The 24,501-nt window shown below is 30.5% G+C and overlaps 2 protein-coding genes across 2 annotated transcripts; both read left to right on the top strand.

Moving 5' to 3' along the window:
* Positions 1–8,410: 8,410 nt before the first annotated feature.
* OCT59_012241 (uncharacterized protein) lies at positions 8,411–9,957 on the top strand (the record flags this gene model as incomplete). The annotated part of the gene is made up of 12 exons (XM_066134326.1): positions 8,411–8,429; positions 8,522–8,534; positions 8,804–8,850; positions 8,949–8,999; positions 9,083–9,131; positions 9,200–9,232; positions 9,309–9,343; positions 9,422–9,460; positions 9,540–9,575; positions 9,658–9,693; positions 9,777–9,838; positions 9,922–9,957. The coding sequence occupies 12 exons, from the start codon at positions 8,411–8,413 to the stop codon at positions 9,955–9,957; spliced, it is 456 nt and encodes a 151-aa protein (XP_065989602.1).
* Positions 9,958–13,601: 3,644 nt separating this feature from the next.
* OCT59_012240 (uncharacterized protein) lies at positions 13,602–14,081 on the top strand (the record flags this gene model as incomplete). The annotated part of the gene is made up of 1 exon (XM_025329926.2): positions 13,602–14,081. One exon carries the CDS (start codon positions 13,602–13,604, stop codon positions 14,079–14,081), a length of 480 nt encoding a protein of 159 aa, XP_025188516.1.
* Positions 14,082–24,501: the final 10,420 nt, after the last annotated feature.

Below are 24,501 nucleotides of genomic sequence, written 5' to 3'. Positions count from 1 at the left end.
TAAGTTATTTCTTTTGCAATATATTGAGATTTTTACCTTAGCTTTTACTTCTAGCAGGATTCGTTGCTTTGGTACTCTGTGGAAAAAAATGATTTATCCTACACATATCTTACACATATTGGGTACTTAAAATGTAGAAAATCATACACAAATAATACACATATCATACACATATCGGGTACTAATATATATATCATACATATATCAGGTACCTGATAGGTATACTATATATATAAGTATCTATATGTATATGATACGTGTATTATTTGTGCATATTTTCTACATTTTCAGCATTCGATATATGTAAGATATGTGTATGGATATGCAGTGATATACCATTTTTTTACCAGTGTAGCCTATTTCTAAGTCTATTTAAGATGGACAAAAAGACCTTTTTTATTTACCTTTATATTTTTTGAAGGAAATTCTATATTTAATACTTTATCCAAACTAATTCATATATCATAATATATAATTAACTTTCTATGCTCATATTCTTAAATTATCTTATATGCATAGCAACTTTTATAAGATGCTAACAATAATTAAATTAGATTATTGGCAGATATAAAACACTTGCATTAAGGCCAATAAGTATGTTTATTAATACACCTTGAAATCTTTTACATTTTTTATGTTACTTTAAAAGTAGGACTTCACTTACTTATAAGATAGGTCATCTTCAGACTTAAGGTAAAAATCATATATAAAATTTTTTGTAGATCTTACTATAAAAAGAAATTTTATGTTATATTGTTATAATTTTTTTCTTTTTTAGCTAATTAATCAATAAAATTTAAGAAAAAAGTAAGGTAAAAATTATTAATAAAAGATCAATTTTTTATGGTAATCTTTATTATAAGTTAGTGGAGTCTTTTCAAAGTTTAGGATACTGAAAACTATTATATAAGCATATCGTAAAAAGGAGTTGTTTAAGTTTCTCATTTTATAAATTTATTATTCTTTCAAAAAATTCTATTGATAGTATAACTATTATGTACTTCTTTTGCATTTTAATTTTTATTGCAATAGTATAATCCCAAAGTTTGAAGCCATTAAAAATATTGAATTAAATAAATATTACAGAAATATTATATATTACAATCTTTCTAATACTCTCTTTATTTATAAGAGTGTATCCAATCATGATTGTAAATATATGTTTCTTCAATTTATAATGCTTCAACTTTTTATCCTTTTGCATTTGCATTTTAAATTTTAATGTATTGCTCTTCTTAAAAGTATATTAAACGCTTTATTTAAAGCCAAAAGGTGAGAGTTATAGGCCTATCATTATCACTGACTAAGCCTTGTAAGATGATATCAGCATATATATGTAATCTGTTTATTCTTTCTTTTTGGAATAAATGGCTGGACTTGTATAATATTAAGAGGTTTATTTTGTAATACAAATGAAATGATCAGTAATTAGTATTTTAGTTCTTTAATAATTTTTATATCTGTATTCTGATTTTCTTATAAGGCTAAAATACTGAATTATTATTGGTACACTAGTCGAAATAAGGCAAATCGGCTAAAATTGGATATCTGATTTTAGGTTGAATTACGGCTTAAATATATCCAATTTTTGCAAAAAAAATATATTCTGATTGTTATCAATTAAATGTACTTTGGAATTTAAATTGGATATAAATCAGAATTAAATCAGACTAAATTCAGACAATCAATCAGATGTACTTCAGAACTTAAATTGGACAAAAATCGGACTATTTTTTTCTGAATTTATTTCAATTTTTATTATCAAATTTTTTAAATGTATTTATTAATTAAATGCTTAAAAACTTTATAATTATATTATTATTATTAGCATCTATCTAAATTACAAATAAATATTGCTAATTTAAAATTATAATAAAATAATAATAATAAAATAAACCAAGATTCATACTTACGAATCTTGGTTTTAGTACAAATCTTAGTTTTAGTTTATCCATTCATCAGAAATCCACTTGAACCTATAAAAAAAAGAACGGTTATTAGTAACCATTCATTAATATTAATAAAAAAAATTTAACCAAGATTCATATATACTTACAAATCTTGATCTTTTTCCATTCTTCAGAACTTGGAAGCCTACCTATAAAAAAAAAAGAAAGGAACAGTTAGTAAACCATTCTAAAATAATAAAAAAAATAAAAAATAAACTAAGATTCGTATTTACGAATCTTAGTTCCTTTTTTTTTGATCTTCAGAAGTCAACCGAAACCTAAAAAATAAAAGAAAAGGACGGTTAGTAAACCGTTCCAAGTAATAAAAAAAAACAAAAATAAACCAAGATTCGTACTTACGAATCTTGGTTCCTTTTTTTCTAATCTTCAGAAGTTAAACGAAACCTAAAAAATAAAAGAAAGGAACGGTTAGTAAACCATTCTAAGTAATAAAAAAAATAAATAAACTAAGATTCGTACTTACAAATCTTGGTTCATTCATTTATCGGAAATCCACTGAACCTATCATAAAAAGAAAAAGGAACTGTTAGTAACCATTCCGAAATATTTAAAAAATAAAAACCAAAGACTTAATTAATCTGTTTCTTAAATCTCATCTTCCTTCCCCTATTTTTTACCTTAAAGTCCAGTTTTATGTTAAAGCCAGCGTTCTCCTATGCATCCTACAAAAAAAATAATAAAAAGAAACGTTAGTTCATTTCTTAAATTAACAAAACTTCTCCTTTCCCGTTTTTATCTTAAAGTCCAGTTTTGTGTTAAAGTCAGCGTCCTACAAAAAAAAACAATGAAAAGAAACGTTAATTCATTTCTTAAATTAAAAAAAATATAAAATTAAAAAAAAATAAATTAAAAAAAAATATGTAAGTTTTGAAACAAAACTTACATTACTTTTAAGAAAAAGAGGCAGAAGAAAGGTATAAGAAAAGGGAGAGAGCGAAAGGGGAAGTAAGGGAAAGACGAAAGGGAAAGGAAAAGATAATAGAGGAAGGGAAGGATGGATAATAAGGAAGGACAAGGGAAAGTAAAGGAGTAAGAGACGAAGAGAAGTGAAAAGAAGGGAAAGGGAAAAGTTTAAAAAATATCTTTTGATACGCGTAACACATGATGTTTAATTAGATTATTTGACCAATGTCTAATCATAAATCATAGTTGAATTTTTAATTGAATATAGACTGGTCTTTTTCAACTAGTGAAATCAGAAATCGGCTACACCAAATATCACCTGATATACAGATGATCATTGATTATTAGCCAAAATTTAGCCGAAATAAAGATGATTTGCTTTATTTCTGATTTGCCTTATTTTGACTAGTGGTACATCATAATGTTTATCAAAGCATTTACTAAATATTTATAAATAGCACTTATTGATACAAGATATATTGATAAGTATCTATGAATGTTAAATTAAAGTATTAAAAAAATGCTTAAAAAATTAAATAATTAATAAATAATAAAATATTGTAATATTTAAGTATTTTATTTTTTTATTACTTAATAAATGCAAATTTTTAATACTTATCAAATACTGTCATTTGATAAATACAAGACTCCTATTTGATTAAATTTCGTGATGTAGGATTTATTTTTAGTGTATCACCTAATTTTTCTTCTTAAACTCATCTAGTTCTTTATATTATATCATTATGTAAAAGTCTGTAAAAATACCTATTCATATCTAGAGTTGTACTAAGTTTATCAAAATAAGATGCAAAAAGATTTTTAAAATAGCTATATATTTTAGAACACATTTGTTGCATTTTTTAGGATATACCAGGATCCTGCTTACTTATAATAAAGGTCACTGTAGAAAATTAGTCCTTTACTAATAGTTTTTACCTTACTTTTTTCTTAAATTTTATTGGTTAATTAGCTAAAAAGGAAATTATAACAATGTAATATAAAATTTCCTTTTATAGTAGGATCTGCAAAGAATTTTATATATAATTTTTACCTTAACATCGGTAATGTTTTAGGAGTAAAGATCCATGTGAAATCCTTATTTTCTGTAAATAGTAAGGATTTGTGTAGATTCTTCCCTACCTCAGCGGATTTTTAGAATTAAAAATGTTTATAGAATTCCTAAGAATTGGAAAAATCTCCTAAGATATTTATTTATTATTTTATTTATTAATATATATATATTTATTTATATTTATTTATTATTAATATGTATTTATTAAATTGTATAAACGTATATTTATTTATTTCATATAATTACATATATTACATATTTCTCTAGAATAATAAAAAATAATAAATTCTGATTTAATTGTAAATAATAAATTCAAAGAGCTTACTAATAAATAAGTTAAATTAATTAGTAAACGTTATATATAAAGAAATAAATAACCATAAATTTTTTCTGAATACATACTTTTTATTAAAAAAAAAAATAAAATAAAAAAATAAAAATGGTAAGTTTCATCATAACTTACAGTTTTTAAAATCTTCATTAATATTAGAGATTGGAACCGTATCATAAATGATCATCTGGATATCCATGTAATTTTTAAAATCGTATCCAGTTGAAATTGGGTGGTTTATTGGCGCAGTATTTAAAATGGGTTTGTTGTTAATAAACAAAATTTAATTTGTATTTATTTCGTAATTATTAAATTAAATTAATAAAATTATTGCATATTATTATATATTTAATATTTTAATTATACTTTTTGTTAAAATGACAAAATACTAATTAAATTTATTTTGACAGACGTAATTAATTCATAGTAATTTTATAATAAATAATGAATTAGTCCGTTCACCGAAATATGACGTAATTAATTAGCGGAGAAGTATAATTTTAATTAATCATTTTAGTGATTTGATTTACATACATTATCATACAATATTATATACAGTAAATTGTAATTTGGAACAGATTTAAGAAGTTTTTTATTTAAATTTCAATTTACAATTGTGAAAAATACTTCAACTAAAATATATGAATTGCATTTGAATTTCTCTTTAAAAACATCATTTTACCCGCCAGTTTTGAATCTAAATGTGTACGTTTTGCAGTAATTTAGTTATCCGTGTCAGAAAATAATCTTTCACTGGGTACTGATGAACTGGAAATAGATAAATATTTTCTAGCTAATTTAGCAACATTAGGAAATTGAGTTTTCCGAATTGCCCACCACTCAAAAGGATTCACGCTATAAGCAGCTATTGGTGTACGAATAGGATCCAAATAACTTTCTAATTCAGAAAAGGGATTTGCTGTCACCTGCACACCAAAAATAAAGTGCGTAATTGATCATACGATGTTATTGTTAGCTTTTTAAGCCTACCAGATGGTGATGATTGTACCAAATTTAAATCAATTAATTCTTTAAATTGATGTATTAATTCTGTTTTTGCTTTGTTGCATGTTTCTTCATCCCAGTTAGAGAGTGTTTTCAAACGCAGATCTAAAAGAAATGCTAAAAGACCAATCATTATGGATTCATTCCAATAGACAAACAAAGAATTATAAATAGTCTGTTTCATTATTTTAAGAATATCTTATGCTGGCTGAATAGTTGATGCTGCTGCTACTTTAGATTGAGTTTGGTGATGATGTATTGTTGATTGCTCCTGAGTATCGTTTCTGAATTATCTTCGTCACTATCGCGTCTGCTTAAGTCGCTTTCTTCATCTGATTCTTCATGCTAAAAATTTGGAGTATCTTTAAATAAATTATAATTAATTAGCAATATAATTTTTAAAATAATATAATAATTTATAATAACAATATATTCAATTTACCTTGTTCTAATTCTAAATCATCATCATTGACTTCATCATTTTCAGCATATTTAAATTTGAGAACTTGAATCAAAGGATAAATAATTGACAAAGTAGCATAGGATGTTCTACTAAAGTATGTCACGGCATCTTCAAAAAGCTCTAATAGGACCCTGCTTACTTATAAGATAAGTCACCTTCAGGCTTAAGGTAAAAATCATATATAAAATTCTTTGCAGATCCTACTATAAAAGGAAATTTTATGTTACATTGTTATGATTTTTTTCCTTTTTAGCTAATTAACCAATAGAATTTAAGAAAAAAGTAAGGTAAAAACTATTAGTAAAAAATCAATTTTCTACAATGACTTTTATTATAAGTAAGTAGAATCCTGCTCTAATAGATCTACAATTTGTTTTAATAAATTCATTCATGAAGTAATAAAAGCCATTTTTTAAATCTTCTCCCATCTGCATGATCATCATAATTATCAGATAAAGATAATGTTGCACATAGTCACTCAATTGCTTTACATAATTTTAACAAATGGTTCCATTTGGAATTCCATCAGGTTTTAATATCTGCAATATTTCGCAAAATTGGTTCTTGCAAATTAGTTGAAATGTTTAGTACTTGTTTATTCGTGCTATCATCATCATCATCAGAATCATCACTAGAATTATCAGAAATATCTTGTAAAGAGGTATTTTTATGCCTTTGACATTCCTTTTAAGTATTATTAAGACGCTCACTTTACTTAGGAGAACTTGTAAAAAAATGTACTAAACGTTTAATTTGTTTAATTTAAATGTTAGTTTTTTGAAATGCACAATTAATTGAGAGTTATAGGGTGTGAGCAGCACAAGCACTGGTCAAAATCTATGCTATCGGGTATATATCAGGCACCTATATATTGGTAATAAATCGGATATATATCGGGCAGTTACATATATCGGGTACACATCGGGTACCCAATATATCACTGATACACACTGGTCAAAATCTATATTATCGGTTATATATCGGGCATCTATATATCGGTGAAAAGTGAAATATTTCGGCATAGTATGTCATATATATGACTTACAGTACGGTATAGGTATGCCCCAAAATCCATCAGAAAATTGGGATTGAATCCGTTCAATCTGATAATTTTTTTATTATTATACCGAATTTTTTTTTTCGGATTTTAATTCAAGCCATAATATATTCATTAGTTTATAGTTTATTATATAGTAATATGAAATTATTTATTAATTTGAACCAAAATAAAATTATTATGTTTGTTTAAAGTAAACCCACCCCACACACTACCCATATCCCAATATAAAAGAAACATTAGTATGTTTCTTCAAAGTAAATTCCAAACCTCCCTACATATTTACCCAATATCCCAAATAATCCAGGAAGCCGAAATCTACAAAAAAGAATAAAAAAAGAAACGTTATACTGGTCGAAATCATTTCTTTCAGCATTAATACTTTTCGTCAAAAGTTCATCATCGTCGTCACGTGATTCGTCATACAATCGGCTAATTACAAAATTTGGAAATATTTTGGCATAAATCAACTGGTCGATTTTTGGTTAATTTTTGATTGAGTTGTAACATAAAAAAAAACCATAAATCGACCAGTACTTTTTTTTTATCAATTTTTTTATTAACCACACGATCGACTTGGAATATTTGGCCTTAATACAAATTGGCCTATATTCGATGATCTATGATTGAATTATGTTACTAATTAAATGTTACACATTACGCAATATGCGTATTAAAAGTTTAAAAAAGATTCATCTTATGCATCCTTTTTTAAACTTTTTTAATTTCTTCCTTTCCCTTCCCTTCTTTCCCTTTCCCCTTTCCTCTCCTTTCCTTTCCTTCCTTCCCTTCCCCTTTCCCCTTTCCCCTTCCCCTTTCCACTTCCTTTCGTCCCTTTTTTTTTAATTAAAATATGAACGGTTAAAACTAACCGTTCTTTTTTATAGTTTCGGCACTCGGGTGGACTTCTAAAGTACAGAAATCCAAAGATTCGTAAGTACGAATTCTTTGGATTTTTTTTTATTTTTTTTTAATAAAATATGAATGGTTAATACTAATGATAACCGTTCTATTTTACTTTTTTTTTAGGTTTGGCTCTTGGGTGATTTCTGAAGAATAGAAATCCAAAGAATTCGTAAGTACGAATTTTTTAAATTTTTTTTTGTTTTTTTTTTAATAAAATATGAACGGTTAATACTAACCGTTCTCTTTACTTTTTTTTTAGGTTTGGCACTCGGATGGGCTTCAAAAATTGGAAATCCAAAGAATTCGTAAGTACGAATTCTTTAAATTTTTTTTTTTATTTTTTTTTAATAAAATATGAACGGTTAATACTAACTGTTCTCTTTACTTTTTTTTTTAGGTTTGGCACTCGGATGGGCTTCAAAAATTGGAAATCCAAAGAATTCGTAAGTACGAATTCTTTAAATTTTTTTTTTATTTTTTTTTAATAAAATATGAACGGTTAATACTAACCGTTCTCTTTACTTTTTTTTAGGTTCGGCACTCGGGTGGGCTTTGAAGATTGGAAATCCAAAGAATTCGTAAGTACGAATTCTTTAAATTTTTTTTTTTGTTTTTTTTAATAAAATATGAACGGTTAATACTAATAACCGTTCTTTTTTACTTTTTTTTTTTTTAGGTTTGGCTCTCGGGTGACTTCTGAAGAATGGAAATCCAAAGAATTTGTAAGTATGAATTCTTTAAATTTTTTTTTTGTTTTTTTTTAATAAAATATGAACGGTTAATACTAACCGTTCTTTTTTTACTTTTTTTTTAGGTTCAGTACTGGGGTAACTTCCGAAGAATGGAAAAAACCAAATTTCGTAAGTTCGAAACTTGGTTATTTTTTTATTTGTTTAATTTTTAATATTATGAATGGTTATTAACCGTTTTTTTTCTTTTATTTTTTATAGGTTCAGTGTCGGGAGAGGCTTCCAAATTCTGAAGAATGAAAAAAACTAAGATTCGTAAGTATATATATGAATCTTGGTTTTTATTTTATTTTTTTTTTAATTTTATTAACGAATGGTTACTAATAACCGTTCGTTCTTTTTTTTAGATTCAGTGGACTTCCAAATTCCAAAGATCAGAAAAGAACCAAGATTCGTAAGTATATACGAATCTTGGTTTATTTTTTTGTTTATTTTTTTTAATTTTATTAATGAACGGTTACTAATAACTGTTCTTTTCTTTATTTTTTTTAGGTTTGGTAGGCTTTCGAGTTCCGAAGAACAATGAAAAATCAAGATTCGTAAGTAACTATAAATCTTAATTTTTTATTTTTTATTTTTAATATTATGAACAGTTTCTAACCGTTCTTTTTCTATTTTTTTTTTAGGTCTCAGGTGTCTCGGGTGGGATTCCAAAGAACAGAATACCCAAGATTTGTAAGTACGAATCTTTATACTTTTTAAACAAAATTTTTTTTTAATTGTATCTTTTTTCTATTTTGTAGGTTTCTTTCAGTTCTTAGACGTTGGATATATAGGTAGGTTTTGAAGTAAAACTTCAAAACTTTTTTTTAAAAAATATTTTTTAAAATTTTTTTTTCTTCTATTTTGTAGGTTTAGCCTTCGGTTCTTGGGTGTTGAATATACGGGTGAGTTTCGGAGTAAAAACTTCAAAACTTTTTTTAAATAAAATTATTTTTTTAATTTTTTTTTCTTTTATTTTGTAGGTTTAGGATTTTGGTTATTGGACGTTGAATATATTATATGTAAATTTTGATCGGAATGAAAGAATCGAAACTTTTAAAAAAAAATATTTTTTAATTGTTTCTTTTTTCTTTTTTGTAGGTTTCGACTTTCGGTTCTTGGGCTTTGGATATGTGGGTATGTTTCGAAGAAACTTTGAAACTTAATTTAAAAAAAAATATTTTTTAATTTTATTTTTGATTATTTTTCTATTTTGTAGGTTTCAACTTTCAGTTCTTGGGCTTTGGATATATGGGTAAGTTTTGAAGTGAAACTTCAAAACTTATTTTAAAAAGGATTTTTTTTAAATTTTATTTTAATTTTTTTTCTATTTTGTAGGTTTTGACTTTTGGTTGGGCTTTGGATATATGGGTAAGTTTCCACTTCAGATTTTTGGTTGGGTAAGTTGCAAAATATTTTGAAACTTAAATTTTTTTTTATTAAAGAATCGGTTTACTAACCATTTCTTTATTTTTTTTATTAGGTTTCTCTTTCGGACTTTTGTCAGATAGCTGAGTGAGTTGTAGATAATTTTGGATGAGTAGATAATGGTGGATGATGGTGGATGATGGTGAACGATGGATGGTGAATGATGGGTAGTGGACAATGGATGTGGACGATAGTTAATAATGGTTGACAATGGTTGACGATAGTAAATGGTAAATGGTGGATGGTAGATGGTAGGTGTAAATAGACAGATACTGTAGATATTAGAAATTTAATATAATACTTTTTAATATGTAATTTTTAATAAAGCGAAATAGTAAAATATAATTAATTGATTGCTATTACAAAATTAAAAATAAGCTAAATACATAAAAATCGTTAATAATTAGACAAAATTAGACTCAATTTTGTCCAACATTCGGCAATTTGAAATTTGGACGAATGTCTAGTAAAAGTTGACGAATAGTTATTTCCGATTTTTTAATGAATTTTTGCCGAATTGTAATTGCCAAGTGGCAGGCGAACTGTGCAAATCGTGCATTTTAATTTTGACGATTTTTTTGGTAATGATCAGCCAAAATTAGACCAACTTTCGTCCAATATTCGTCAATTTGAAATTTGGACGAAATGGACTATTTTGACCAGTGATATCTAAGGTTGCTTGCCGAAACCTAGGGGTTTAGGCAAGATGGCGTTTCGCCAAAAAGCGAAATTCTGCTGAAACTATATTAAAGTTATATTAAAAAACTGGTGAAACTTTGGAGAAAGGCGAAACTGCCGAAACTTATTATAAATGCCGAAACTGCTGAAACTCTGCTGAAACTATAATAAATCTATAGTAAAATTTTGACGAAACTAATCGTAAGATTTTGAAGAGGTTTAGACAAGCAACCTTAGTGATATCAAATGTAGAATTCCAACGAGTTGACACGTTTAAAACAACTTTTAAATTAATGATTTCATGTAGTTTACAGTTGGAACTCAATTTTTCTTGACGTTGTGGAGAATAGTGGATTTTACCTAAAAGTGTTCGAAGCTATATATTATGAAATAAAATATTTGTTTAATAAAATCATACAATTTTATTGATAAATAAATACAATTATCTTACCTGACTTAAAAATCTATCATCTAATTCTTTTAAAATATCTTGAACACATAAATTAATGACGTGAGCAAAACACCTAAAATGGTTTTCCTTTTGAAAAAAACTATTATTTTTTGCTAATGCATCAATAAATGTTAGATTATTGGCTGCATTGTCAGTCGTAATTCCCATTATCTGTAAATAATATTATTAAATTAATAAATTACAACAATATAATTTTAATAAAACAAACCGAAATTTACCTTATTTTGTAATGATAGTTTACTTATTCCAGTCATAAATGTATTTTTAATATTCTCTCCCGTATGTTTACCTTAAATTAATCAAAATTAAATGAATTAAATATTTAAATTGAAGGTTAAAGCAAAAAAATTAATAAAAAAAAAAAATTAACAAAGATTTATATAAAATCAACCAGTACATTTCTCAATTTCTAATCATTATCAATATAATGAGCAGTTAATGATAAAAATAATTTTGAAGAGGGAGACGTCCAAATATCAATGGTAAAAGAGATCTTTTCTCTAATATTCTTAAAAGATTCTTTAACTTTGTTTACATTATTTTCATATAAATCCATAATTCTTTTTTTGACAGTATCAGCTGAGATTAGTCTAGCATCGGGTTGGAGTGTATATATAAGATTTGCAAAAGCTGATTCTTTAACTACTGTAAATGAGTGCTGATTAATAATGATCCACTTAATAAGACACTTTAACATTTCATTATTATTGTATCTCCACTAATAAATAATATAGATTTGTTAATACTTAATAACAATTACTTAAATAAATTATAATTCTATATATTTACCTTTGGCACAGCCTTAAGAATATCTTTAATAGACATTTCTTGTAATTTTTCAGAGCCAGAATGTTTGTTTTTTATATGTTTATTCAAATTCGATGTACTGCCTCCAGTACATATATAAGTAACTCCACATAAATTACACTTCGCCTTTTTATTTTGTTTATAGCTTACATCCTTCGTAAAATACTTCCATACGTCACTTGCTTTACTAACACCTTCTCTTTCTTCCGAAATTATTGATTTATTAGACGCATCATTATCAACTTCAATGTCTTCATCAATATTCATATCCTCTAAATCCATATCTTTAAAAATATCATTTAATTAGTAAAATTTTGGTAAATTAATTAATTTTAATTTTAAGTCTAATTTTGGAAAAATTCAAAGTGGCAAAATGGTAAAATGAAAGCGAAAAAAAAGAGATTATCAATTTATCATATGTAGTGAATAGTGATGTAGATCACTAGATGATCTAATTTTATTGTGATTTGATCTGAGTCATCTGACCAAATCTGATCATTTGAAGTCAAATTTATTTGATTCAGTCAAATCAAATCGATTTGGATTTGATTTGGATTTGATTTGGATTTGATTTGGATTTAATTTGGATTTGATTTGGATTTGATTTGGATTGGATTTGATCAAATTAGTTTAGGCTGATTTAAATTTGATTTGAAATCAAATCAAATCTTATATTTTTAATTTGGATTTGAAGCTCAAATCTGGATTTGAAATTCGAATTCGATTTGCAAATCAAAATTTTTGAATCGAATTGAATCAAATTACGAATCAAATCTGAATTGATTCGATTTGACCAAATCATTTGCGAAACACTAGTTCAGATTGATCAGACTTTTATTATAGAAATATTTGTTAATATAATGAAAAATTTTGGTATATTAAAATATATTGTTGTATGATAATTGTATTTTGTAATGCAAAACTGCAAATTACACAAAATATTTCATTATATTGAAAAAAAATTTGTTATAAAAGAAAATTTGTTATTAAAAGAGGTATTTTTTATATATGATTTATAAATTTTACTTTATTAAATAGTATATGGCATTTAATTAGTAAAATTTGATATAATGAGATTTTTTTCATATTTTAAAATCTGTACCACACTGAAGATCTGTTATATTGTAAAATTCGTTATATTAAAATTCGTTATAAGAAGAGTTATCTGTACTAGTCATATGTAAGGTTGCTAAAGAAACTAGGGGTTTTGGCAAGTTGGTGAAATGCTGAAATAGCAAAACTTTGCCAAAACTATATGAAAGTCTTGTTAAAAAGTTGGTGAAACTTTGAAAAAAGCAAACCCTGACAAAACTTATCATATGGGCGGATTTGGTTCATTACAATTTTATAACATAAATGCTTTATTGTTATTTTGTGTAATATAAGATTGACAAGCTACGCAAAGATCTTGTACTAGGTGATATGTAGATCAAAAAAAATATATATATATTTTTAATCAATTTTCACGTCAAAATAAAAATAAGTTCATTTAAGGGTAGCGGCCAACCTATCTATCATAATTACCAATCCATCTAACTAAAGGTATGAATGTATGTATTATACAAATAGCTTTTATTGATAATATATTTGACTTTTTTTTATTCTTTAGTTATTTTTTTTTTGTTTTTTGTTATTTTTTTCTAATAATTTCTTTATTTAGACACTCGTTCAAAAATCCAGCCAGGTTCTACTGCTCTATTTGCAAAAGGTGTACTAAAGGTTTCAAAAGTCAAGTAGAACTGCAAAGACATGAGACATTAAAACACATAGCATATAACATGCCTCCACAGCATATTTGTTCAGTTTCAAAATCAGAACTTTTACATCTCAAAAGGATTATAGTTAAAGAATTGCAGAAACGGCTCAATAACCATCATACTGCAGTAGGAGAGCAAACATTCTCAATACATTGCAGTGAAGATGCATTTGTTGGTCTTTTTAAAAAATATATTACGCATTATTCTCCTTGTAGATCATCTTATTTTTGTAGTTTTAAAGGAGAAGGAGCATTTGATAAAATAGGGAGGTTACTAAATGATAAAAACTGGGGGGAACATAATTATATAAAAGGCCAACTGAGTTTTGCCATTTATATGTATCTGAAGAGTTTGAAAATAATAGTTATAAACAAAAAAATATTAGTCAATGGAGAAATGACCGTTAAGTGGAAAGTAACAGGTGGTAAAGATAAAGAAAATCATAAATTTGAAGCAGGTTCTGCTCAATTTCATTTTTTTTTAGATCAATGTCAAATTTAAATTTATATGTAGAAAATTGTCAATTTTTTTTATTATTGCTTTTACATATATTTTCTGAAAGAATTTACACATCTAGTATTAAAAGTTAATATTGTTCTGGCAGTAAAATTATTTTTTTTAAAAAAAATTTTCTATGAATTGGGCTTCAACTAAAATATTAATTACTTCTATAAGAAATTTATAAAATAATAATTATTATAAATTGGTTCATAAAATTATTCAATTTTAATAACCTTCTTTTAATGTAAAAAATACAAAATCTATTTATGAGTAAGACGAGACAATAATATAATTATTAGTGAAAATTTGATTTGCACATTATTATTATTATTATATTATAAGAGAATCAAAATGCTTTGATAAAACATTTTACTACTTTACCAGCATTCAACTTTAGCTACTTCTATGTCACCAACAATGTGCCATTTCTAGTATTTCCAACAATATCTCTAGTCCTATAAAAATAAAGAACCCGTTTATACAAAAAAGCTAAATTTTTGAGGGTTAACGAAAAATTACAATTGATAATAAACTTTACAACAATAGTTTCAATACTAGCATCCCGTGCATATGTGCTTCATATCTCTTCATTTAAATCTCTCTTTCTCTCTCTCTCTCTCACGAAAATGTTGTATTGTGCCTTTTCCATTATGTTTGCTGAGTCATAAAAGTTTTGTACAGGCCGCTAGTGTTTATATTATTCCCTATCTAATTTGATCTTGTTCATTGATCCTCCTTATAAATACAATCTCCAATTTTTCGCGAATATATCTGTTTTTGAAATCAATACAATAAATAAAAAATTTTTAATTATTAATTAACAATTCTTTTTAAAAATTTAATCTTCATTCTAAAAATTTGAATGCTATATCTTATAAAGGATAAAATGAATTTATACATTAGTATAATTATACCCATTTGTGACAAACTAAATTACACAACTTACCGTTACTATATATTGTATCCTGCTATAATATACTAAGCAATTCCACATTTAAATAAAAAAGAAATATTGACCATTCTTTATTATACAATCTACAAAAGTATGAGATTAAAAAAAAAATATTATTAATTTATTTAAAAAAAAAACCTTAAAAAAACCTCGCATGCAAAATTAAAATTTTAGAACTATTCCTATATAAATATTTTTTTCTATATATTAACACTTTTTATTTGATTTTTAAAATGTAAACTGGATGATAAAATCTTATTTTTAATTATATGAGAGAATATACTTAATATACTTACATGAGATCCCAGAATTTGAGTATGTTTTTTTTAATTGTACGAGAGTTTAATAAGATATTTTTTTTTTTTTGGTACAGTCAACTCCCTTTATAGTTACTTCCTGTTATAGTCACATTCTACTATATAGTCACACCAGTTGAATGTTCAAAACACTTTATTATTAAAATCTATCTATATAGTCACAATCTATCTATAGTCACTATCACACCTATCCTCAAAAATCTTATATTAAAAAGAACCGTTTATAATCACAGTTATATAAAGAATATATTAAATAACTTGGCATCTAATAATCGTACAAAGATGTATCATAGCTTGTTAGAATCGTCTCACTGAGACGAATCGAATGGTGTTATTTTTATCCTTTTCCTTTGCTAATGTTTACGGCCAGACCACCCATTGCCTCTTATGAGACTAATCTTGGGTCTGTGTCCTATCATCTTCAATGGGCAACCATTATACCGAGTACTTAATTCCTCAGGTAACAGCACCACTATAGAAGACATCCCCCATCGGGCCATTATAGGCTGATCTGAAGCTAGGCCACACGCCGCCTACTCATCCTATACCCATTGCATGATACTGATACTCAATTTATTTAATGACCTTTAGAGAGCATCTACTTTCATGGAGGACTTTCGACAGGTAACATCAACCATCTAAGCACCCTTCCATACCACCATTTTAGGTACTAAGCCTCACTCAAAGCCACTACAGCCCGCGATTACCTAGCACCGATAGTACAGTTGTTTACCCCAAGTGGTATACTTTGTAGTGACCACTCGGACAGAAGTAGCAGGCTTCTGTCCCAGGCATCACCCCTTATGGTGGGTATCAACCACCAGGATCCACCAAGGGCCATAAGATCCGGAATCAAACCCCATAACCATGCTACCTGTTCTGTGCACGAACACCTTGGTTGGTCTAAGACCTAACAGAAGGTCAAACTACCACTAAGACATTGCACCCTCAGCTTTACCATCTAGGACGACCATCTAGCCATTACTGACCCCAAGTGGTATCGTGGAGTGACCACCTGAACAGGAAGTCCCCAAGGTATAGTAGTGACCTCAAGGACAGGACTGCGCACATACCAATGGCCTCATAGGAAACGTTAGAAGGACACCATGACCCTTAGTTGAAATGTGCGGCCTAACCGTACACACTAATTCACCATGATGCAGTCCAACTACACTAATCCCCGTACCTTCACGCTATTGGTTGTAGCGTCCGCAGTAAAATTCTTTTTATTTCCGTGGTCATGGGAATCGAACCTGCGACCTCACCATACTCAGGCTTAATGAGGGTCTCAGTGACTAACCACCGAGATAGGGTGACCAACCCTATTTTTATCCTTTTCCTGTGCAAACAGTCTTATGACTTTATCTTTTATTTATACTTTAGACTTCGAAAAGTAATCGAACAATATTACAAAAATAAGAAAATAAACTAATAAAAAATAAAAAGAGTAGCTTCACGACTCATACAAGTAAAGAAATCTAAACTAAAAAAATTTAAAGCAAAGAAAAACTGAACTATTACAGAATCGCATACCCCAACTTTACCCGAAGGCCAGTGTGAGTCAACTATCCAACATCCAAAAATCCAGTCCGTTACCAGAAAGAAATCCTAAGAGGTTGAACTGTTAAGCGGCGCAGAAAATCCAAGTGCGAGATCCAAGATCCACCCGAATTATAGAAGAGGATATCCAAGAAATCCAGGAATCCTGAGAAACTGACGCCAAAGAAGAGTTGTGTTGTTGTGGAGAAGTAGTATTAGGGAAAGAATTAGTAGATGGGCCACGTAATTTGGAAGCAGCCGAGATACCCTGCGACTCCTCCCAAGCATGGAAAAGAACATTCCGACACAGCCAAATTTCACCATATAATTCGACTTGGAAGTCATTAAGAAGGGGAGAAATAATCTTATATATAACAGAGAGAGGAAAGTGTTGATTCAAAAATGCCGTTAAATGCGCAGGCAACAATCCTCGAGTAAGCCAAAGACAGGATGAAGAAGGAGCATCATAGTTCCAACAATCCAAAGCAAAGAATTCGGTATGAAAGGAAATATCCAAAGATTTCAAGGATAGGAAAGAAGATAAACAAGAATCTCTAAATTTAATGACTTCAGACCGGTGTGTTAAACAGGGATTTAAATCCGGTAAAATATAAGGACAAGTCCAAAGATGATTCAAATCTTCAGGAGCAGAATTACACTGCGGACAGAGCCAGTCAGGAGAATATAAGTAAAGTTTGCGTTGTTGAAGAGTAGCTAAGGTAGGCAACATATCCAAAAGAAGTTTAATGCGGAAGACCCAAAATTCAGGATGACCATTCCTATGTGAAGCGAAACCTTTAATTTGTGAAAGGCAAAAATATATACCAGCCCAATCAAAAAGTGAAGGAGAACCAAGAGCAGTAAAACGCGCTAGTGAACAAAAAGATAAAAGAGCACGAGCATCTGCAATAGAGCGGAGAAAATGTCGAATATTCACGTCAATAGGCAAGGAGTTAAAAGTCAACAAGCATGGAGCATAACAAAATGTTGAAAGTAGAGTAGTGGGTTGTAAAGACGAATGAGCATCTTTTGCCAAAGAATCCGCTTGTATATTGTAGATATCATCGCCATGAGCAGGGACTTTAATCAATTCGACATTAAGATTACGATCCATGATAAGTTGTCGAATAGAAAGCCAAAGAAGATGATTAGGTTCTCGGAGCAACTTCGGTGAGAAAGGAGCATCAACAAACCGTGTCCATAGCGAAATTAACTGACTACAATCAGTATGAATAGAGATTGATGAATCACGGAAAAGGGCGTTCAATCCTAATAGAACAGCAGAAATTTCGGAACGCAAAGCGGAAGGAAAGTAAGAAGGGAGATGTATGGAAGAAGATTCCAGAACAAGTCCAACATCATCAAGAGCAATCCAAGCAGAAGTCATGGAAGAAGGCGAAGAATCATTGGCAGGATGGAACGAACCATCTGTGTACAAAGATTGCACAGAAAGTGGTAAGATAGTGTCATCAATTCTATCGATTCTATCCTTAAAGAGAGGAGAAAGAGCGGGAGACGCGTTTGAAAAATGAACAAGAGCCAAGGAAGTCGCATAACTCCATGAAGTAGATAGAGTAATGGGGAGGTAAGCCGCGAAAACTTTGGCGTTTCTGGTAGGATAGCCCACTGTATCCAATAGAGTTACATTAAAAAAGCATTTCTCGCTATTACAGTGTTGTCTGATGGCAGATTTCATGGATAAGACGGGAATGTTAAGAGCACAACTGGGACAAGGGTCATAGGATCGTTCATCAGCCGAGGTAGATACAGGAAGCCAATGAGACATAATAGCCGAGTTTTGTTTCTTGTAAGTGATACACACACGACCAACAGATAAAGTTTGAGTAGCAGAGTCAAGATTAATAGCCCATTGAGGATAAAAAGAATAATCTTTAACAGTATGATCTAATAAACAAGGAGAAGCTAAAGTAAAAGAAGAGTTAATAAAATATGAAGATAAAAGTAAAGTAGAAGAAGAAGAAGAGAGAAAATTATTATTGATAAAAGTAAACCAATTAGGGATCCGTCCTTTACGACCAACGATGCCAAGATAACGAAGGTCAGGCCAATTCATAAGATAACGTCCACAAGGAGAAACCAACTGAGCAAGCACAAATATATTCAAGTTTTTCCAAAGTTTCCAACTCGATTGAAAAATGGAATGAGGTAGAATAGATCGGAGTGGCAGAGCAGGTTGTAGATCATGCCTCGGAGGCCGGAAGGAAAGAGACCACGTGATGTTCAAACGCGAAGAAAACAATAACGAATTAAACAAAGTGTGCGTTCTCAAAGAAACGATCTGTGACCATGGTTCTAAGTTAATAGTAGTCGGGCAACTTTCAGCACCCAGATATCCTTGAAAATAGGAGATAGCATAAAGGGCAAAATCTTTGAAATCAGGATGAGTGAAAATTTTTTGCCAAGATGCAATATGGGAAGAAAGAAAGCGATAGAAAGCATTTTGAATCGAAAAGGGAAGTTTGAGAAATAACAGGGGCAACGGAGTAGTCGTAGCAAGACCAGCTTTTCTTCGAAGTACTGAAAACAGAGGCTTCGACAATTGATTGAATAGTACTTTCAGAGAAAAGGGTAGTTTGAAGACGAAATTCCAATCGCGGAAGAAGGACAGCATTGTAGAGATAGGCCACATGTTGTGCTAATAATTTCTTCGGTCCCAGGAGAGCTGCCATATCTTTAACCATGGAGCGCGCTTGTTTGAGAACAAAATCAGAAGAGGCGGATAAAGAAAACCAAACGCCTAAAAAGCGAAAGGAAGCATGCAAAGATAAAGAGGAAAGGGAAAGAGACAAATCAGAGACTAAAAAAGAAGGTGTAAGATCAAAAATAATCTTTGAAGAAGGGGAAGAAGATGAAAGAAGAACATATTTAGCTGAATTAGCTTGAACATTATTTAAAGTATAAAATTCAGCAGTAATAGAAAGTCGGTCTTCTATTCCAGATTTTGAAGAAGCAATAAGTGTAGAATCATCCATAAACGTTAAATGTGAAATTGGTAAAGAATGTTGTTCAAATTCAAGTGGAGAATAATTTAAAAGAGCTGAAGATTTTAAAATAAAAGGATCTCGTGCTTCTTGATTCAAAACAGTGAGTAAAGGATCCAAATAAATAACCCAAAGAAGAGGGGAAATGATTTCTGCTTGATCGATACCAACACGTACTCTATAAGCAGCTGTATCACCATGACAAGTAATTATCTTATTATTTCGTCGTGTAAAAAGATTTAAAATAAATCGCACTAAAAGTGCAGGGATATGTAACCTATCTAAAGCTAATTTAAGCATATTTAAATCCATAGAATCAAAAGCTTTAGAGATATCTTGAGAAACGATCCATAGTTCCTGATCATCAGTAGAGTCGTGTTTATGTTGATGGATAATCGCATCAAGCATTTTGATAGGGACATCAGTAGAACCACCAGGTAAGCCAGCAAAATTACCACCTTGGAGAACTTTATTATCAGCAAGAATGTTGGAGAGACGATTCGTGACGACCTTAACTACACATTTTCGAACTGTTTCCAGAAGAGTAATAGGTCGAGTGTTCTTAAGTTGAGCATCAAATTCGTGAGGTTTAGGAATAGGATAAACCACAGCTTCACGCCAGTCAGCAGGAATATCACCGCGAGAAAGGCAGGTATTGGCCAATAAAAGAGAGAAATCCAAGGCTTCACCGGACAGATGTTTAATCATCTCATAAGAAATTTTTGAAGGGCCGGAAGCTTTGTTATTTGGCATGGAGGAAATCACAGTAGACCATTTCATAGCGAAATAGGCGCCAAAACAGGATCTCTTCCCCTGCGTCACTGTGCAGCATTTTATATAGTGAAGCAGACACATTAGCAAGAGGAGTGTAAGCTTGTTGCCATCGGGCAGGAAATGAAATGATGGAAGAGTAACGGGTCAACGGAGGAGAAACAATTGATTGAAAATGAGAAATAGCAGCTTGTTTAATATCCGAAGGATCTGTTAAAAGAGTAGGAGTAGAGTCCAAAACGACCAAAACACGGTCAAGAACAATTGAACGTTTTTCTACTGATAAGGCAGAATCTATAAAGGTGCCGAGCGAGTTCAAAAAGTGTTCGTCACGTAGTGCAGTATAATATTCCACTGAGTCCGTAAGGTGTTGGGCGAATTTAGTAGATAAAAAGGCAGAAACTAAATTCTTCTGTGATCGTAAAAATGATTTAAATACAGATGCAGGGGTTGTAGAATAGGTAGGAACTGAGTAATCAGGGAGTAAGGATGCAAGATTTTCAAGATGGGAGGGCAAAGCGGCAGTCATTTGCGCAATCTGAATAGGCCGATTAGAACGACGAGTAGTAAGGCGATATAAAAATCGATCTAAAAACTTGTTAATAGCAATAAGTTTAGTTAATTCAGGAGAGTACGAATGTCGGTGTGTATTGGAGACTTTTTGAAAGGGTAAAGTTTCAATTGCAGCACTAATTATGGCAGCTTTCAATGCATGCCACATACGATCAAGAGAAAGAGAGGAGAAATCAAAATTAGGGTGATATTGTCTATCTAAATAAACTCCAAGAGAATCATCTACTTCAGTGGTAAAATTATTCCATTGTTCAACTGAAGTGGAAGCGTAAGAGAAAATAGTACGCAATTTTTTTTTTTGTTTAAGACGAGATTTAGCCAAGATAGCCAGGCAAGAACTGAAGTCAAAAACAGTTGTAAGAACTTTGTGATCGGTAAAAGGTCGATCAAGAAGACCCGGGCAAGTAACCACTTGTGAAAAAAGACCAGGAGCAGGGAAACCAGGTGAAGACCAGATATAATCCAGTCTCGAAGATCCATTATCATGAAAGAAGGTGGGATCAGGACCATTTGTAGAGGTGAGTGGCTTGATGATCGGTAAAAAACCGAGAAGAAAGCAAGCGAAGAAGCTTAAAATGATTAGGTGAATAATTAGAATGAGCGATTACATCAGCATTGAAGTCGCCAAGAATAACTACAAAATAATTATTAGCTCGGGCATAGTCGAGCCAAGAAAGAAGTTTGGCAATAAGATCATTGCAAATAGATTGATGAACAGAACCAGAAGGGGGATAATATATAGAAATAATAGAAATTTTAGTTTGATGAAAGAACAAATCTAATTTAAGAAGTCGACCGTTCCAAGGATCAATTGTTTGAACATGTTTATGAAGGGGATTACGTAACAAAATACTAACACCATCATGAGGGCGAGAAGAAGAGGATGAACAAGCCCAATAGGACTTAAAGTGATGTTGGGAGTGTTCATTTTTAAAAATAAATTTAGCATTTGAAGGGGAAAGACGCGTATCATTAATAGATAAAGCACCAAAAGAGGAGTGAAGAAAAAAATTAAGCAAATGTTGTTGTCGAACTGGAGAACATAAACCATTAACATTTAATTGACCAAATTTGATAAGGGGAGAGGGGTGAGGGGAAAAATTATGTTTATTGTTGTCCAACATTATTACACACTGATAAATCGGTAATAAAGAAGGGGGAAAAAGAGAACAATTATTGATTAGCTTGGCCTTGTTGCCGAGCTAAGATGAGGTTGTTTTGTTGGATTCCTTCTTTAATCGAGCCAGCCAAAGAGGCAACAGTATCGGAAAGAGAGGAGAGACGCTGTTCCATATCAATAGGGGAGGAAGGAGCGACGTTGGAAGGTGGAATGGGAGCAAAATGAGGAATCGGGGAAAAACCACTTGTTGATTGCAAAGGGGGAGAATTAACATCAACGAGGATATTATTATCAGTTCGATTCACTGTATCATCCCATCCTTGCATAGAGGAAGGGATGTAGGAAGGAGGTTTAGTGACAAAGGGGCCAGGAATAGGAGTACGAGCAGCCATAGCAGATTCCAAATTAGTGATGCGGCTGTTCATAGAAGCAAATTGTGTGGTAAGAAGGGCTAATTCTTCAACTACTTTTTCAAGAGCAGCACCAATAGATTTCCAATCAGTAAGCACAGTAGGAGGAGCAGGGTATGTAACATCCATGCCATCAGCATAGTGATCAAGTTCATTTGCATCAGGAATACCGCGACGTTGATTATTATTGTTGTTGTTAAGGTTGTCGCGATTCCATGGCCGATGTTGAGAGCGAGAACGAGATTGTTGTCGGTTATTAGGTCTGGATTTAGAACGATGGCGAGAAGCGTTGGTACGGCTTTGTCCATCATTATTGTTATCAGGGCGGGCAAAACGGTTATGTCGTTTAGCAGGATGAGAAGGAGGTAGATGCTTGTTATATAAAGCACGTAATTTATCATTAGATTGCCAAGGGCGAGAAGAGCGATTAGGTCTAGATGAAGAACCACATCGATCAGGGTTACAATTAGAGCGACCACATCGATGACAAAGAGAAGTGACTTCATCCGGAGAATGCCAGGTAAGGCCCAACTTTTCTTAAGGGCACATGAAATAGATTTAGCATTTTCCATAGCAGTTTCAGAGGCAAAATGGCAATAGGCGTAGGGTTTGGGATTGTAAGAATTCATAGAGAAGGGAACATTGATAGATTTAGCGGAAATTTCATCGGCAATTTCAGCAAGATCGACCGATATAGTACCACGCGGAAGACCGGCAAGTAAAGCAACATAAGTGCGTCTTTCAGCGCGTTGGTCAGGAGAGAAAGTAGCGGGGCAGATTCGCAAACAATGTCCTCCACAAAGGACGCCCCAGGTAGAGTTGAGGTTCTGTAAAGCACTAGTAGATTCAAACGTAATGTATGCAGTATGATAAAGTTTAGATAAACGGGTATGGCAACGAGTAATATTGCCGTAACGAGAAAAGGTACCACGCAAAAGAAGCCGTCAGGTTAGTTGTGTATATCGGTAACCAATTGGTAGGTACGCGCGCTGTTCAGCAGCCTTAATAGCCTGGGGATCATATGCATGGAAATGCAAGCCAAACAAAGAATCCATAGGGGAGGCTGTGGCCAGGGACGATGATTTTATGCGGCAATAAAACATGAATTATGTATGCAACAAAAGCAAAATATGCATTTTTAAGGTGCATATTTTTTTTACGATTATGTGCAAATTATGCACCAAAATTTATAATTATGTAAAATTATGCGCAGTTTTATTATAGTAAAAATCAAAAAAATTAAATTTTTGTATATAAAAAAATATTATTTATAATTAGAATTTCATTTATTCTTTATTTAAAAGTGTTATTGCGTAAATTTAAATCCCTATTCCTTAAATCCCAATTCTTCTAAATTTTAGCACCATTAAAGTACATCATACTTAATCTTTTAAGAGAATCTTGAGACAGGTTTTGACGATCACTGTCTAAAAGAGAATTATACATAGAAAAACTTCGTTCAACGGTACAACTTGAAATCGGCAGCCAAATGTAATCCATTGCAATATTAGAAAGGATTGGCAGTTGTGTTGCCTTATCTTCCCAATATCGATCCAATTCCATTTCACTTAAAAATTCGTTATCTAATCCACAATAAATTCCCCATTCTCGTAATAATTCATCCGATAGGTTGTCAAATTCTTTAATTATACTATACTGTCGAATGTTTTTTCGTAAAGCATCTCCAAAATGAATAAATTTGGGATCAAATACTTGACATGCATAGAAAAGTGGCC

Source organism: Rhizophagus irregularis, chromosome 2, assembly GCF_026210795.1.
Source record: "Rhizophagus irregularis chromosome 2, complete sequence".
Lineage (NCBI taxonomy): Eukaryota > Fungi > Glomeromycota > Glomeromycetes > Glomerales > Glomeraceae > Rhizophagus > Rhizophagus irregularis.
Note: the sequence above shows the minus strand (reverse complement) of the source record. Positions and strands in the feature narration are given on the sequence as shown.